The sequence below is a fragment of the Phyllopteryx taeniolatus genome, chromosome 15 (genome assembly GCF_024500385.1).
Source record: "Phyllopteryx taeniolatus isolate TA_2022b chromosome 15, UOR_Ptae_1.2, whole genome shotgun sequence".
NCBI classification, from domain to species: domain Eukaryota; kingdom Metazoa; phylum Chordata; class Actinopteri; order Syngnathiformes; family Syngnathidae; genus Phyllopteryx; species Phyllopteryx taeniolatus.
In genome coordinates this window covers 13,892,421-13,907,437 of record NC_084516.1, presented here as the reverse complement: position 1 = coordinate 13,907,437, position 15,017 = coordinate 13,892,421, and the positions used below count along the sequence as shown (strand labels likewise).

The window sequence follows — 15,017 nt, the reverse complement described above, 5'->3', positions numbered from 1 at the left end:
TTTTTCCGGCTGAGTATTGCTCCATCTCTTCTCTCAATCTGCAAAGACGTATATAATTATGAGGCATAGACTTATATTTATCTTGTGTGTGCTCAGTCCAATGGGTTCTACAGGGAGGAAAGCTTTTTGGCTGCTTCTCTGACTCCATTTGGCTTCCATTCAGGCCCACAGCTTACACAAGATGAACTAGCAGCCTCACGTGATCCTGAATGATGATGATGTCTGGCCGTCTGTTATCTGAGAAGTGTAAGACTGCCTCCGAGTAATTTACCGTTCACTCCTACTTACCATTAACCCTATATAGGGAACAAACTAATACTCTGATTATCTGAGTATGAAGCTTTTTATGTTGTTGACTTTTTACATTAGAAAAATACAATTATGTTAAATTATATTTTGATATTATAATTATGGAAGGGAATCAAAAAACGGCTCTTTTGAGAACCAGTTCCCAGTTATTTGATTCCTAGGAATCATTCGTTCGCTTGCCAGATGATTCCGCTTATTGATTCCTCTTACGTGGCAAATGTGTTATGACGTCACACCCAAGAAATGTACTTTGGTTCTGAACTTTTCCAACATGACGCTACCGTGTGATGTAACCCTCTGACAATTACAGTATATAGTTATTTTGATGTGTGGGGTATTGTCTTAGCTCTCTGGCTATACTATTGTAGCATCCGAGACCGTAACACAACAACAGTCGCCTTTCTATTACGTCTTGTACCTCACTCTCCAGGCATGGCCAGTCAACCCATGCATAAACGTCTTGTACCTCACTCTCCAGGCATGACCAGTCAACCCATGCATAAACTAACTGTTACGTTAGTGTGATAGTTGGATTGAGCGTAAATTGATTTGTCATGCTTGGAGAGTAGGGCGCGGAGAGGACGCGCTAAAGAGGCGACTGTTACGGTCACGCTGGTCAGTTGTGTGCATGTGTGATGTGATATATCATACAGTATATCCTTTGTATTATTTCATTCCGTCACCCAATGAGAATCAATAAGAGGATTGATAAACAGTTTTGATAAGGGAATCGGAATTGCTAAATTCTTATCAATTCCCATTCCTTATTCTTATACAGTTGAATTGATCTAAAGTTGAACACTCATGTAGTAGTTATAACATTTCCTGGAGAAATATGCCTCTAAAGTCATATAAAGCTTCAAAAGTCGATGTGAGATGTCAGCTCAATGAGCAACTCGATGATTCTGTTCAATATTTACCGTCTAAATATTGAACAGGTTTAACATTTATGATTCTCGGCCTGACCGTTTTCCAAGCAAACAGGAGGGAAAAAAAATCACACTTGACACACCCCACACCACAGGATAATTACTCAGAATAATCTTTTGGAGACATACGTATGTGTGCTCCCCACTTTAGTGCCAATGTTCCATTTCAGTGTCATAGGGTTTACCAATGGCTACCTGATAAAATCAGAAGAGAACAACTGGTTACTGCATGTGTGACTTTTCTCCGGCAAAGGCAAAAATAAAAAAGGAAAACACCATGAACTTTGAAAAGTTAGCAGAAAGAATACCTTTCTCAGTGGTCTGTGAATCTAGTTTCTAAGATTGCATCGGGACACCACAGTTGACGCAAGCTTGGCGGCCAATAGGAGAGCAGTGACCGAATATGTTAATAGCTTACAGGTGTCTTCGCGGTCTCAAATCTGCAATTAGCCGTCAGTGCTCGCTTGTGGCTCATATCTGCCGCTGCACCCAGTGAGCACGACTAACTGGCCACTCTTTCAAAGCCTTTGCATCCATGTATTCACTACATGCCGAAAAAAGCAAAATTTCCTGTGAATGAATGCAGTAGAAGAAAAGCCTCTGAGACATTTTGACTGCAATGGGATCACATAGCAGGCGGAGGGAGTTCCACATCCTGTTCTGGCATCTGATGAGCAATTAAGTTAAAAACTACTGACCGTTGGCAGGCATGAAGGCAGGCTGGTGGCCACACCGTCACTAGTACATTTGAGGACATGAAGGGTGCAAGTGGGGTCAAAATGTCATTACTGCAGCAGTAGTCTGTCGCGAATCCAATTGCTGTTGATTTGTGTGGGGCTGCATGAAACCAAAGTCACGGCGGTGGCCTGTATAGATTCTTTTTTTCTACACTAAGGAAAATTAAAGGCTTTAACGTTTCCCAAACTGAGCATTATAACTCTGGCGTTAACAGCCGAGGCTGTGATTTTAAAGGACTGTAGCAAAGTCGTTTTAGGTTTAATGTGGCAATTCTGCCAGCACAACGCTGTAATGCAGACTTATTTTTCAGTATAACAACTAGTGCAGGTTGTCCTCAATGTAAAGTTGAAGAAGTCCAGTTTAAAAAAATTTCTTCAATCCTTCAAACATCATAATTTATAGCAACCATTTTATTGTAATTCACTGGCAGATATTTAGAACGAACTGTCAAATGAAATAATATAAATCTAGCTCAATAGTAATCCAGCATTATTGATTGTTGATTTTCACACTGAACTAGAAGGAATAATATGTTAAATAACAATTGTTTGAATTGGTATTTATTCGTTTGTTTGGGAAAAAGTGGCGTGAACAAGGTTAAAGTACCCTAAGATGGAAAATGCACATAATACAGTAAAAAAAACAAAAAAAACACAAAGACAAGCAAAGCTTCAACCAGCGCTGAACGAGCCCTCGCACCCCCTTTCTATGGTAAATCCTCAAAATAATCATTAAACTTTGATCCTATGCTAAGCCCACATTACATGGCATTGGCAAAATGCTTGTCACTTCCGTATTAAACTACTGTCTTGGATAGCTGCTTCCAATTGGGACTCATTTGGTTGAATTTCCTTGTAGAAGTTCGTCAAAGTCAAGGAATTCACCTAAAATGGCTGCTTCAAAAAAAAAAAAAAAAAAAAAAGACTGACTTCCTGTTCAATTCCGGGCATCAGGGAAAAAAGCAGTGTGTCCTCTTATGATAGACATCGGTCGAACTGTGAGTCGGTGAATCTATGAAACTGGTGTTGGGGACTCTTTCTTTCCAACTTTCTTTTCATAAGAAAGTTCAATTCTAAGCTTCAGCTGTTGAGGACCTCTGTACTAATGCCTCCATGTACATGCGACTTGTATCGCATTTTAGAGAAGAGGTTTAGGGACTGTGGTGCAAATGTAATAAAGGGCCATTAGGTGTCATAAAGTAGGGCTAAAGACAAAGTTCCTCCAATTAAAATGTGGCAGGGTGTACAGACTTCTGGCAGGATGTGTTGCAGTCTGGTTACAGTCTGAGTTCATCCAAAAGTCAGGAAAATAAACTTCTTTCCATGAGAAATAATGCATTTAAGAACTCGAACGGTATTCAGTAGCACAGAACGCCACTGTGCATGATTCAACTGTCAACGGAAGAGTTTTGTGTTTGGTAGTAGGCCACTGCCTGGACGTTACCATTGTGGATTCTGGAGCGGGACGGGCAGTTCAATTGTGACACAGATGACAAAATTAAGAAAAATGTATCTCTCCAAACAGTATCTTAGTTAGCATGTTACTTTGTTGTTCATGGAGAACGACTTATGATGTTCGAAGGAGAGGAATGGGGTAGGACGGCACGTGTACAGATAGACCCCAAGTGGTTCTCAAACACCAGCCCTTTCGCCCTGGACGAAAGGAGTGCCCAATTTGCCGCGCCACCTGCCCTTTTAGCCAGGGCAAATAAATTGCCCTTTTTTGCTGCAGCTCATTTACTCCGCCGAGCCGATGGGATAATCCATCAGCTCAACACCCCTGGCCCCAATGCTTCCCCCAACCCAGTGGTGTCTTTAGCCCTTTTTAAATCTATGAGTTTCCCTTCACTTCATAGTGTAAGGTAATGAGCACTTGGAGTGTGTCATTATCCAAACCATGAAACTTTCTCATATATATATTTATAACTGATATGCCTGACTTGGCTGACATTGTCACAACACAATGACATTTTTTTACAATCAGTTTTGCATGCACTATACCAATGTGTACAAATGTTTTCTTTTTTTTTTTTGTGGTTAATGGTGTAAACTTGCTTCTTGTGTTTGTGTACTGTATTTAAAAAACAGACTGAAATAACACTACAAATCTAACGGTGACTGAACTTTTACCCAGTTAAAAATGTTAAACAGCGATTTCTCAGTCTATGTTCGCTGTTTATGAAATGTTGTGCTTGCGCGCTACTTTCGCTCCCATCCTGTGTATCTCTTGGGGATTAAGTCCCCCATATCCATAAAACCTAGTGATGCCCCTGCCCATGGGAAAGATGGTGAGCAACCCCCCCAAACACACACGACCACCACGCCAGCCGAGCCTTGATTTTCCGTACAAATACATTGAGTTACAAGTTTGCTTGAATTAAAGTTACAGGTCAAGATAGGGGGAGAGGTTTTTCTGAAAAGTAAATACTCAATCAAAGTACATGCAGATACTTGAAAATGAACTTAAGTACGGTAATGAAGTATTTGTTGTTTGTTACTTCCCGGCACTATTCGCACCACATTTGAGAAGAAATAGTAGTAGTGTGGTCATTTTTTGAATGCATTAGTCTGCTTTGTGGTGCAAAACTAACGACGAAACGACTAGTTATACAGACACTTGACAGACGTCACGTATTCAGTTGTTATATGACTGGTAACAGCCTTGTGTAACCGTCCCATAGTGCCAAGTCACAACTCCGCCTCCTCCTCTTCATCACTAAGTGCATGTGCAAGGCTGCAGGAGTGGAGAGATGTGACTTTCACACGTTCCCTTGCCTAGTGTGTGCTCTCTGCGTTAGCTTTCCAATTGACATGGTGGATTTGTAAATTAAAAGGAAGACAAGTGCCAGGGTCGCGAGTGAGTCCAACATGGGATTACGCATTGGCACGCCGCTTTACGCATTCGCCTGCGTCTATTTATTTGTCTTCACCCTTCGAGGTGCGCGTTGTCAGAGGCACCCCGCGCCCCCCCAAGGGAATAACCCAGGAGCTCTACGGCAGACACTGCAGTGGTCTCACAATGGCAACATTTTCAGCATTTTAAGCCAGGGCGCCGAGTACCAGCCGGCCAGGCGTCGCGGTGCGCCGCAGGAGCAAGTGCAGCAGCACGGGCCAATCACCATCATCAGCGACGCCAAGCAGCGGGCGCCGGACACCCCGCAGCAGGAGCAGCAGGAGCCCCCCGTTCCCCGGCCTGGCTCCGAGGCGCTCCCGCCCGCGCTCCAGCGGCTGCTCAGGGGCCGAGAGCACCGCCGGGTCCAGGTCCAGGACCACCCGAGCCAGCGGAGCAACGGCACCCAGGCCAAGGTGACCGTCAGTCCGCCTCAGCCCCGGAGGGAGGACGTGATGGTCGCCGATGATCCCTACGACCCGTCCAAGTCCTACGATATGGACCACGACAACCCCTATTACAACCACTACGACGTGTACGAGAGGCCCAGGTCCAGATCGTCCAGACCCGGATATGGCACAAGGTACCATCAGTACGGTAAGTGTGAGGGCTCGGTTCTGTGGACACCGTCGAGACAGTCTATGAACACATGTTCACTCAGCGGACACTTTTATTCGGTACACTTGCACAATCCAGTCACACACACACACACACACACAAGGTTTATTATTGTGTGTACGCGCGTGCGTGCGTCTGTGTCTGTGCTTCTAATATTTGTATCTTTTTCTATACTGTGCACTAGTGAGACAGGCAATATTTCAAAGTACCTTACCCTTGCTAGATATATGTAAATATATGTAACAAATACGTAATAACATAAGCAGCAGGGAAAAGGAATGAATTTGAAATCATAATCAATACAAACTAACTACGGCGGCACGGTGGAGGACTGGTTAGACCCTCTGCCTCACAGTTCTGAGGTTCAATCCCCGGCCCCGCCTGTGTGGAGTTTGCATGTTCTCCCCGTGCGTGCGTGGGTTTTCTCCGGGCACTCCGGTTTCCTCCCACATCCCCAAAACATGCATGGTAGGTTGATCGAAGACTCTAAATTGCCCGTAGGTGTGAATGTGAGTGCGAATGGTTGTTTGTTGTATGTGCCCTGCGATTGGCTGTACCCCGCCTCCTGCCCGTTGATAGCTGGGATCGGCTCCAGCGCTCCCGCGACCCTTGTGAGGATAAGCGGTTCGGAAAATGGATGGATGGATGGAATTATATATATGATAATAAATGTGAAATAAAAATAAAATAATAAAAAATAAAGCAATAATAAATAGAAATGGTATTGTTATTTAAACAAAATATAAACATGAAATAATACTTGTATTATATATTGTTAAATAATGATTTAAAAATGAAATTACAATCAAATGAATGGATGGATGGATAGACAATAATAATAATAATAATAATGTATTAAATACAAAATCCTAGTAATGAATAAGATTTTTTAAATATAATTAAATATACTGTATTATAATAAAAATGAAATCAAGTATGAATCCTAAAAATAAAATGAAATTAAATGTCATTTTATTTTCTGGATTCATAGTTGATTTAATTTATAATAATTTTATGATAAATATGAAACTATTCAATAAATAAGTCTTTAAATCAATAAAATGCATACTTTTGGAAAAACAACAATAAAATAACTAAATTTAATATGTAATAATAAATACAAAATTAAGAAATACAAACACGTATCAAAAATTCCATTACAAAGATAACAAGATCATTGAGTAGAACGCAGACCTGTGCCAAGGCTCAACACCTGTGTCCAGTAGGTGCCTGTAATGTTCTATGTGTGCTATGGACTGAAATTTCACAGTGATAAATCCTTTCATAATCATGAGGCAGATAAAATGTTAGAAACAACTCTCACTTCAACAACGATGATGTACATATCATAACATTGTATTGCATTATAATCTTTGTAAATGCAGCCCTTGTATTGGTTGACATTAATGTTGTGGTTGGTAAGTTACATATTTTCCCCGTATATTTAAGCATGAATTTCAATTTAAATCACAATGCCTTTGTTGCAGGTCTTCCAGATTTGGTGCTTGACCCATACTACATTCAGACTGCCGCTTACGTGCAGAGCACCCCGATGTACAACCTCAGATGCGCAGCTGAGGAGAACTGTTTGTCAAGGTAGGCTGCTGTCTTTTTTAGTCATGGATGGTTTTGAAATAAAACAAAGCAACATAGCAGTTAGTGTGATTCAGAGTCAGAGCCATGACTATAAAGTGCTTGTGGCTAAGCTCTGCCCCTGTGCAACTTTGAGAGGAGGTCAAATGAGCCAAATCCTGCCACTGACGAGCCTGCAGGAGCAGACTGGAGTAAATGGAATCACAGTTTGCCTGAGGAAAAGAAGCCGGTATGGTAAACACATCATCGAACCCAAACAACCACGTGCCTGCGTGCTATTTTCCACCCGCCATTTAAGCTCAGGCTGTTTTCCCTCAGAGGCTACACCTCTGGTCAGGACACCATTGTTGGAAAAAAACAAACATTCTCGCTTCTCTGCAGCTCAGCCTACTTGGCCCGAGACTACGACACACGAATGCTGCTGCGCTTCCCCCAGAGAGTCAAGAACCAGGGTACAGCCGACTTCCGGCCCAGCAGACCGCGCTACGCCTGGGAATGGCACAGCTGTCACCAGTGGGTATAAAGACACTATAAGAGTGGCTTATTATCAAAATGACTCTCAGCTTGTTTGGGTCCAGCGATGGTTAGGGGCAGGGTGGTGTAGTTTGTTCATTTGTTACGATACACTACCGTGCAAAGGTTTGGGCTCACTTGGAAATGCGCACTTATTTTTCAATGAAGATATTGTTCAATTAGATAGATCAGTGGTTCTCAAACGTATTACACCAAGTAACACCTACAAAAATACTGAGTTCTCCAATTACCACCATCATGACCTACATTCAAATATAGTGGCGTTGCCGCGTAGTAGGCCTAAGTGTTCATCCAAAACAAGACACAGGTTAGTCCTAAAAAGTACGTTTAATATTATAACTGTAACATTATGCAATTTGATAATTAACCCTGTGCTTGAATATAGGAAAATAAAAAATAAACCTGTAATGATTCAATTACAATGTATTACACATAAAAGTCAAATAAAAAATTGTACGTGAATATAAATACATTTATGTGTGTGTCTGTGTGTGTGTGTGTGTGCATGCGTATGAAAAGCCAAGAACAAGCGCAACGAAATTGTAACGTTGATCCTTTAGCAGCTTACTTAGCTGAAGTCTCACAAGGCTTGCTATAGCCTCGCTAATAGGATCCACGATGAAGGTTTCTGTATGACTTTTGAGGCCTATGTTTCCCAAAATCTTTTCCAAATCCTCCTACCTTAAGACTGTTTGAATTTGGAGGTTCCTCTGTATATGAGTAACATTGTCTCAGAAGGTTTACAACACAATCAGACGATAGTTAGAACAGACGAGGCATGACTGGCAGTTAGGTTTGAGCCATCTGAACTCTGCATAGCAACAAGTGGCAAGCGTCTGAAAAACATATTAAAATTCTATTTCAGATGTGAAGCTTTCTCTGCAATCACAAATGATTTGTGTTTGTTCAACGTACGTCCGGGAAAGTATAAATACATACGCTAGCGGAATAAAAAATAGGTCATATTGAAAATAGCTTAATTAGAGGCTGCGCTACAATGGGTTAAAACTGGCCATCCAGCACAATATACAGCCCATTGGAGTGTGAGACAAAGCACACATCAGACAGTAAGGTCAGAGTTTCGTAATGTATCACAACTGGCATGAAGATTTTTTTTTTACATTTACTTTTTACTGCTTTTCTAGTGTGTAGTGTACTCCATGACAACACAGAAAACAACACACATCACGATATCTCCGACATTTGTGATATCTTCCTCCCCAAAACCAGATGTCTGTCATAGTCCCTAGACTGACCTGTGAGAGGCAGCATGGTGCTACAGGGCATCTAAACTGTTGAAAAATACAAAGAAGAAGAAGAAAGAGTAGTTGTAGTAGTAGTAGTAGTAGTCGTTAATGGTCATTACTAATGGTCCCCTGGTAAAATCAGCAGTGCTGATTTTTACAATCGTAAATAGTGAACCGTTTTAATATTTATGATTGTTGGCCACGATGGTTTTCCGAGCAGAGTGGGGAGGAAAAGTAACTCTGAACATACCTGGCACCACAGGATAATCGCTCAGGGCAATCTTTTAGAGACATTTCACAATCGGGCCTTTGTTGACTTTGATTGGAAGGGAGTGAAATACTCAAATTCAGCCCGATTATCGGTATATGCGTACTTAGGACAACAAGTCAGGTAGGTATGTCTTCCTGCTAGCTCTCGTAACATTGATAGCACAAGATAATGTGAGAGAACTTCACACCATCTCTCAGTTGTGTTCATTTACAACGCAGACATTGTAAAGCAAACAGCAATAATGAGCCCCTTTCCCTAATGGAAAAATGACTGGCTTCTTGATTCTGCAGAAAATGACCTCATTCCATAGTTATGTGTGGAGGAGGGAAAAAAACAACTGTCTTTGCAAATCCTTCTATAAATGGAGAGCATGTGGCCGAGCTCCAAAACACTGCTGATGGATGCTGTGTAGATTTTATTTTTTTTGTCACAAAGTCAGCTGATCTCTTCATTCACCTATTTCAAAGGTGCTTTATGCTCACCAGATTTGAGTGATGTTCACAGCATTGTCTATAGCTGCACAATTCAATTCAATTATTGTAGCCATGCATATATACTGTTTAAACTTGTTTTAAATTTAGTACAATACATTTTGTACTTTTCAAGTACAGTGCATTTTTAAGTACGGTTCAGTTGTATTTAACTTTTAAGTTCTGTACAATACATTTGTATTTAATCTTTAAAAGCTGTTCATTTTTAAACATGTATTTGAATAAAAATGTTTCAACTAATGTGCGATATTAATTGAACCATTTACAAGTTTACATTTTTCTTTTGTTTTTGATGAACACTTAGGCTTACTACTGTATGTTACTGTATCTTGATGTTGGTAATTAAGATGGCAATAGGAGCGTTAAGTATTATTTGAGGTGGTACTTGGTATGAAGTTTGAGAATGACTGCATTAGAAGGAATGTAGTGTACTGAGAACAAGTGTGTAACAAAATGGCGGTGTGGACCCACAGGCACTATCACAGCATGGACGAGTTTAGTCGCTACGAGCTGCTGGACTCCACCACGCAGCGGTCAGTCGCAGAAGGCCACAAAGTCAGCTTCTGCCTGGAGGACACATCCTGCGACTATGGCTACTACAGGCGCTATGCTTGTACCTCACACACTCAGGTGCTACACACGTCAATTATCAACAGTCCTGTAATATTTGTTGCCAAAATTTTGCTGTTTTTTTTCCTCCTAAATCTGGCTCATTAAAATGTATTCTTTCTTTATGTTTTATTCATTTATCTAATTTAATATTGGTTAATTGATTTTGTGTAACTATAAAAATATTAGTAAAATAAACAATTTTACATATACTGTACATTAAAAAAAAAATAATTAAAAATGTAGACAGTTTATTTATTTTAAATATTGAAAAAAATATATTTTACATAAAGACGGGACGGTACCCAACTGGTTAGCAAATCTGCCTCACAGTTCTGAGGAGCAGGGTTCAAATCCCGGCCTCGCATGTATGGAGTTTGCATGTTCTCCCAGTGCCTGTGTGGTTTTTTTTGTCCTGTTCGGCTGTTAGGTCAAGCAGAATGGAAAATCCATTTTATGCCGGAACAGTTTTACTGCGTCACAGTGGAGTTTTTAACCTTCCGCTGTGGTATTATAATGGAGGTTTATTGAGAATCAGACTTGATCGCTCAAACAGAACAAAGTTTCTAGAAGGGAGAGAGAAACAAAGACAAAAGACAAAGCACTAATTGTAAACAGGATAAGAGAAGTAAATCATTACACAATGAAACATGAAATATGAGTGTTGCATGGGGCTGTCGTGCTACATCCTGTGAGGGAAGGACAGGACAAGATAGAACAGGACAAAGACAGGAGAAGAAGCATGCAGGACAAGGGTCGTGAACCCGGCTGTACAACTGAAGTGTGGTGGCATTAATTATCCATCCATCCATCCATCCATTTTCTGAGCCGCTTCTCCTCACTAGGGTCGCGGGCATGCTGGAGCCTATCCCAGCTATCATCGGGCAGGAGGTGGAGTACACCCTGAACTGGTTGCCAGCCAATCGCCTGGCACATACAAACAAACAACCATTCGTACTCACAGTCACACCTACGGGCAATTTAGAGTCTCCAATTAATGCATGTTTTTGGGATGTGGGAGGAAACCGGAGTGCCCGGAGAAAACCCACGCAGGCACGGGGAGAACATGCAAACTCCACACAGGCAAGGCCGGGGATTGAACCCGGGTCCTCAGAACTGTGAGGCTGACGCTCTAACCAGTCGGCCACCGTCCCACCTGGCATTAATTATGTAAATTATAAAAGACTACAGGACAAGAGTATAAGTGAGGGGATACACAAGCAATTTGCATATTCATGAGTTATTTGTTGCAATAAGTGCGTGACCCCACATCCAGTGAAAGAGTCCTCGGGGTGTGTGCCAGCGGATACATGCAAGTAAATTGATACCGTTTTACATTCACAAAGACTGACAGAAGTGTCCTGTAATTGCTGTGGCCGCACCGCGGCGGCTGAGGACCCGACACAATCAATAGAGGGGTGCGATCAGGCCCAGGGGTCCACCCGAGAGCAGCCCGGCGGACGAGACATGTCCCACACCGAGGGACCCAGGGCGGTCCGCCGGCCCCACCGAGGTGCCCCACAACCAGCCACCCAGCAGGGGCCGCATGGACCCCATTCCACCCCCCCAACCAACCACCCCACCCCACCCACCGCCCCACACAACCCGACAGGGGGGCCCTAGGGTGTACCCTTCCTCTCACCCAAAAATAGCACACCCGCGGCCCTAGTGAGGATAAGCGGTACGGAAAATGGCTGGTGGATGGATTTAACATAAACATTAAAAATTATTTCTTTGATTCCTATCAAATAATTTGTTATTTAAATGTAAAATACAAAAACACATTTTACATAACGTTTTACATGAAATTATTAAATAATTGGTTCATTAATTTCTGCTAAATAAATTAGGAATAATAAAACAAATTATTATTATTTAAATTATTTCTTATACACTTATTTATCTGTCCATTTTAAAAAAATCAAATGTGGTCTTTGAGCACAAATTTACCCACGGAAAATATTAGAAACATCTCTCACTCTTAGTGTAAACTGAAGCCACAATAATAAACATATTGTTAAATGACATTCATTGGGGCACAGACCTCCCCTTAAGATGAACTTTATATATATATATATATATATATATATACATATATATAATTCATTTTGATTATCAGCACCAAATTGAACATCATAAAACAGTGATTCTTAAACTGTGTTACGAGTGCCATTAACGAAAGAGCTCTGACTAATGTACACACAGGCCCCCTCTAGTGGTGCGTAAAAGAATCACTGCCAGAGGACTATTCAGTTTTGCATTTTAAGAACTATCTACCCATTCTTTTTCTATACCGCTACTCCTCACAAGGGTCGCGGGCTACTGGAGCCTATCTCAACTACCTTCGGGCGGGGTACACCCCGAACAAGTCACTAGCCAATCGCAGGGCACATAGAAACAAACAACCATTCGCACTCACGTTCACACCGACGGGCAATTTAGAGTCTTCGATCAACCTACCACGCATGTTTTTGGGATGTGGGAGGAAACCGGAGTGCCCGGAGAAAACCCACGCAGGCACGGGGAGAACATGCAAACTCCACACAGGCGGGGCCAGGATTTGAACCCCGGTCCTCAGAACTGTGAGGCAGGTGTGCTAACCAGTCGGTGACCGTGCCGCCTACCCACATCATGTTAACCAAAATTGAATGCCTTGTTGGATCCAATTAACACCCCTAAACAAAGTTATGGAGAAATTGATTATGCTGTTTTTTTTTGTCGCGTTAAACTTCCAAACAACAAATGAACTACTTGCTTAACTAAATGAACGTCTCACTTAATTAAATAGACACTTTCATTTATCCCCTCAGGTAAAATAGGGTAGCTTCAGTTCAAACAGATTAATCAAAGCATGGTGTCTTGTCACGTGTTGTAAAGAAGTTCCCTGGCATGTTAAATACTGATTAGCATTCCAATAGCCTTTGACGTGATCCCAGTTAGTGTACCGGGGAGTTTCGTGCTTTATTAGTTCCAACCAGACGTGTTGTTTCTCTGCATCCTGCAGTTCTTTAGATGCTTTTAAACTCCACTTTGGTCACAATTGCTTCAAGGCACGATTAATCATCCATCCATTTTCCATGGCGCTTGTCCTCATTGAACTGGAGCCTATCCCAGCTGACTTTGGGCGAAAGGCGGGGTACACCCTTGACTGGTCGCCAGCCAATCACAGTGCATATACAGACAAACAACCGTTGAAACCTATGGACAATGTAAATTCTTCAGGGAACCTCAGTGTGTTTTTGGAAGACGGAGTACCCGCCGAAAACCCACGCAATCATAGGGAGAACATGCAAACGCAACCTGGAGTCGAACCCAGAACCTCAGAACTGTGAGGCAGATGTGCTAACCTGAAGTCACTGTACTGTCCACAAGTAATCAATTCTACACAACAGACAGAATTCCTAAGAATGAATTATGCCCATTTCTAGGACAAAATGTGTACAGCTCTGTATTAAAAGTGATTGTTTATACAGATAATTCATATGGGTGCCGTCCGTTTTCCAGGGTCTGAGTCCAGGATGTTACGACACCTACAACGCAGACATTGACTGCCAGTGGATAGACATCACGGACGTGAAACCAGGGAATTACATCCTCAAGGTGGGCCGCATGGAAACGTCACCAGACGTATTTACTGCATTCTTGTCATCATTGCCATCTTGTTCACTTTTTTGTCCACAGGTCAGCGTGAATCCTTTCTATCAGGTGCCAGAAGAAGACTACACCAACAACATCGTGCGCTGTGACGTCCGCTACACGGGCAACTACGCCTACTTGTCTGGTTGTCACATGGCAACGTAAGAACCGGCTCGCCATACCTTACCCATGAGCCTTTAAATATTCTCCTAATTACGATTCAATGTTACTTTTCAGGTATTGATGGAGGGTAATGGTTCACAGCATCTCAACTGTGTGGCTGACATTGAGGAGGACTGCATCTGAACGTATTTACAGCACAAGCGAGCCATTGTTTAACACAATTTGAAATGTTGGAATACTCATAGTTTATATGGACATAAATAGAAATTATTTTCAGTGCATGCCCTGTCCCTTGAATAATTGTTTTCTTAAGATTTGGACGTTATTTTTCATTCCTTTCTTCCTGTTTTTTCTCCTTAACTTCTCACAGTCTCTTTTTTTTTTATATTTTACGTTTTACTTTTGATTGTTCTCTTCTTCCCCATGAAGCATCGTAAATAATAAAAACCATTAAAATCTTCAAAATGAGAATTGATTACAACATAATACAATAACATGCCTTATTTTTTAAATCACAATGAAAGTATGCCAGTTATTTTTTAATTGCGAAATGTGTTCAGTTACTAATCTTATTTGAATAAAAGTTTGTGATAATGTATCATTTGCAAGAAACATCAATTTGAAAAGGCGCACCTGTTTGTGTGTGTGTGTGTGTGTGTGTGTGCACGCGTGCGTTTGTGTGCGCGAGCATGTGTGGGGCAATGTTTTCTACGCCTCCATGTCTTTATTATGTAAACTATAGGAACCTATATGTATGACATTTTTGTCTGATAAATGTATAGCATATTCTATTCTAATCTGGTACAATATCGTACTGTAAACTTTGTATCATTATTAGAATAGAAATCCATCCATCCATCCATTCATACATCTATTGTCTATCTAATGTTAATGCAAAGGCAACATTACACATTGTAAAGCTTACTTCATCCATTCGCCATCAGAGCGCTAATGAAACTCATTTGTGAAAAATATGCAGCGAAAGTTCAGCGTTTACTTCGATGCTTTTTGAAAATCTTATCTTTTCGTT

General features: G+C 41.4%; 1 protein-coding gene across 1 annotated transcript; it reads left to right on the top strand.

Moving 5' to 3' along the window:
• Positions 1–4,688: 4,688 nt before the first annotated feature.
• loxa (lysyl oxidase a) lies at positions 4,689–14,585 on the top strand. The gene is made up of 7 exons (XM_061747276.1): positions 4,689–5,462; positions 6,971–7,079; positions 7,458–7,589; positions 10,093–10,249; positions 13,733–13,828; positions 13,910–14,025; positions 14,102–14,585. Exons 1-7 carry the CDS (start codon positions 4,844–4,846, stop codon positions 14,106–14,108), a joined length of 1,236 nt encoding a protein of 411 aa, XP_061603260.1. The 5' UTR covers positions 4,689–4,843; the 3' UTR covers positions 14,109–14,585.
• The last annotated feature ends 432 nt before the right edge of the window (positions 14,586–15,017 follow it).

Coding starts and splice junctions, on each gene's coding strand:
- loxa (XM_061747276.1), top strand. CDS start 4,844: ATGGGATTACGCATTGGCACGCCGCTTTACGCATTCGCCTGCGTCTAT. Junction 7,080..7,457: donor GAGGAGAACTGTTTGTCAAG/GTAGGCTGCTGT, acceptor GCTTCTCTGCAG/CTCAGCCTACTTGGCCCGAG. Junction 13,829..13,909: donor CAGGGAATTACATCCTCAAG/GTGGGCCGCATG, acceptor TTTTGTCCACAG/GTCAGCGTGAATCCTTTCTA.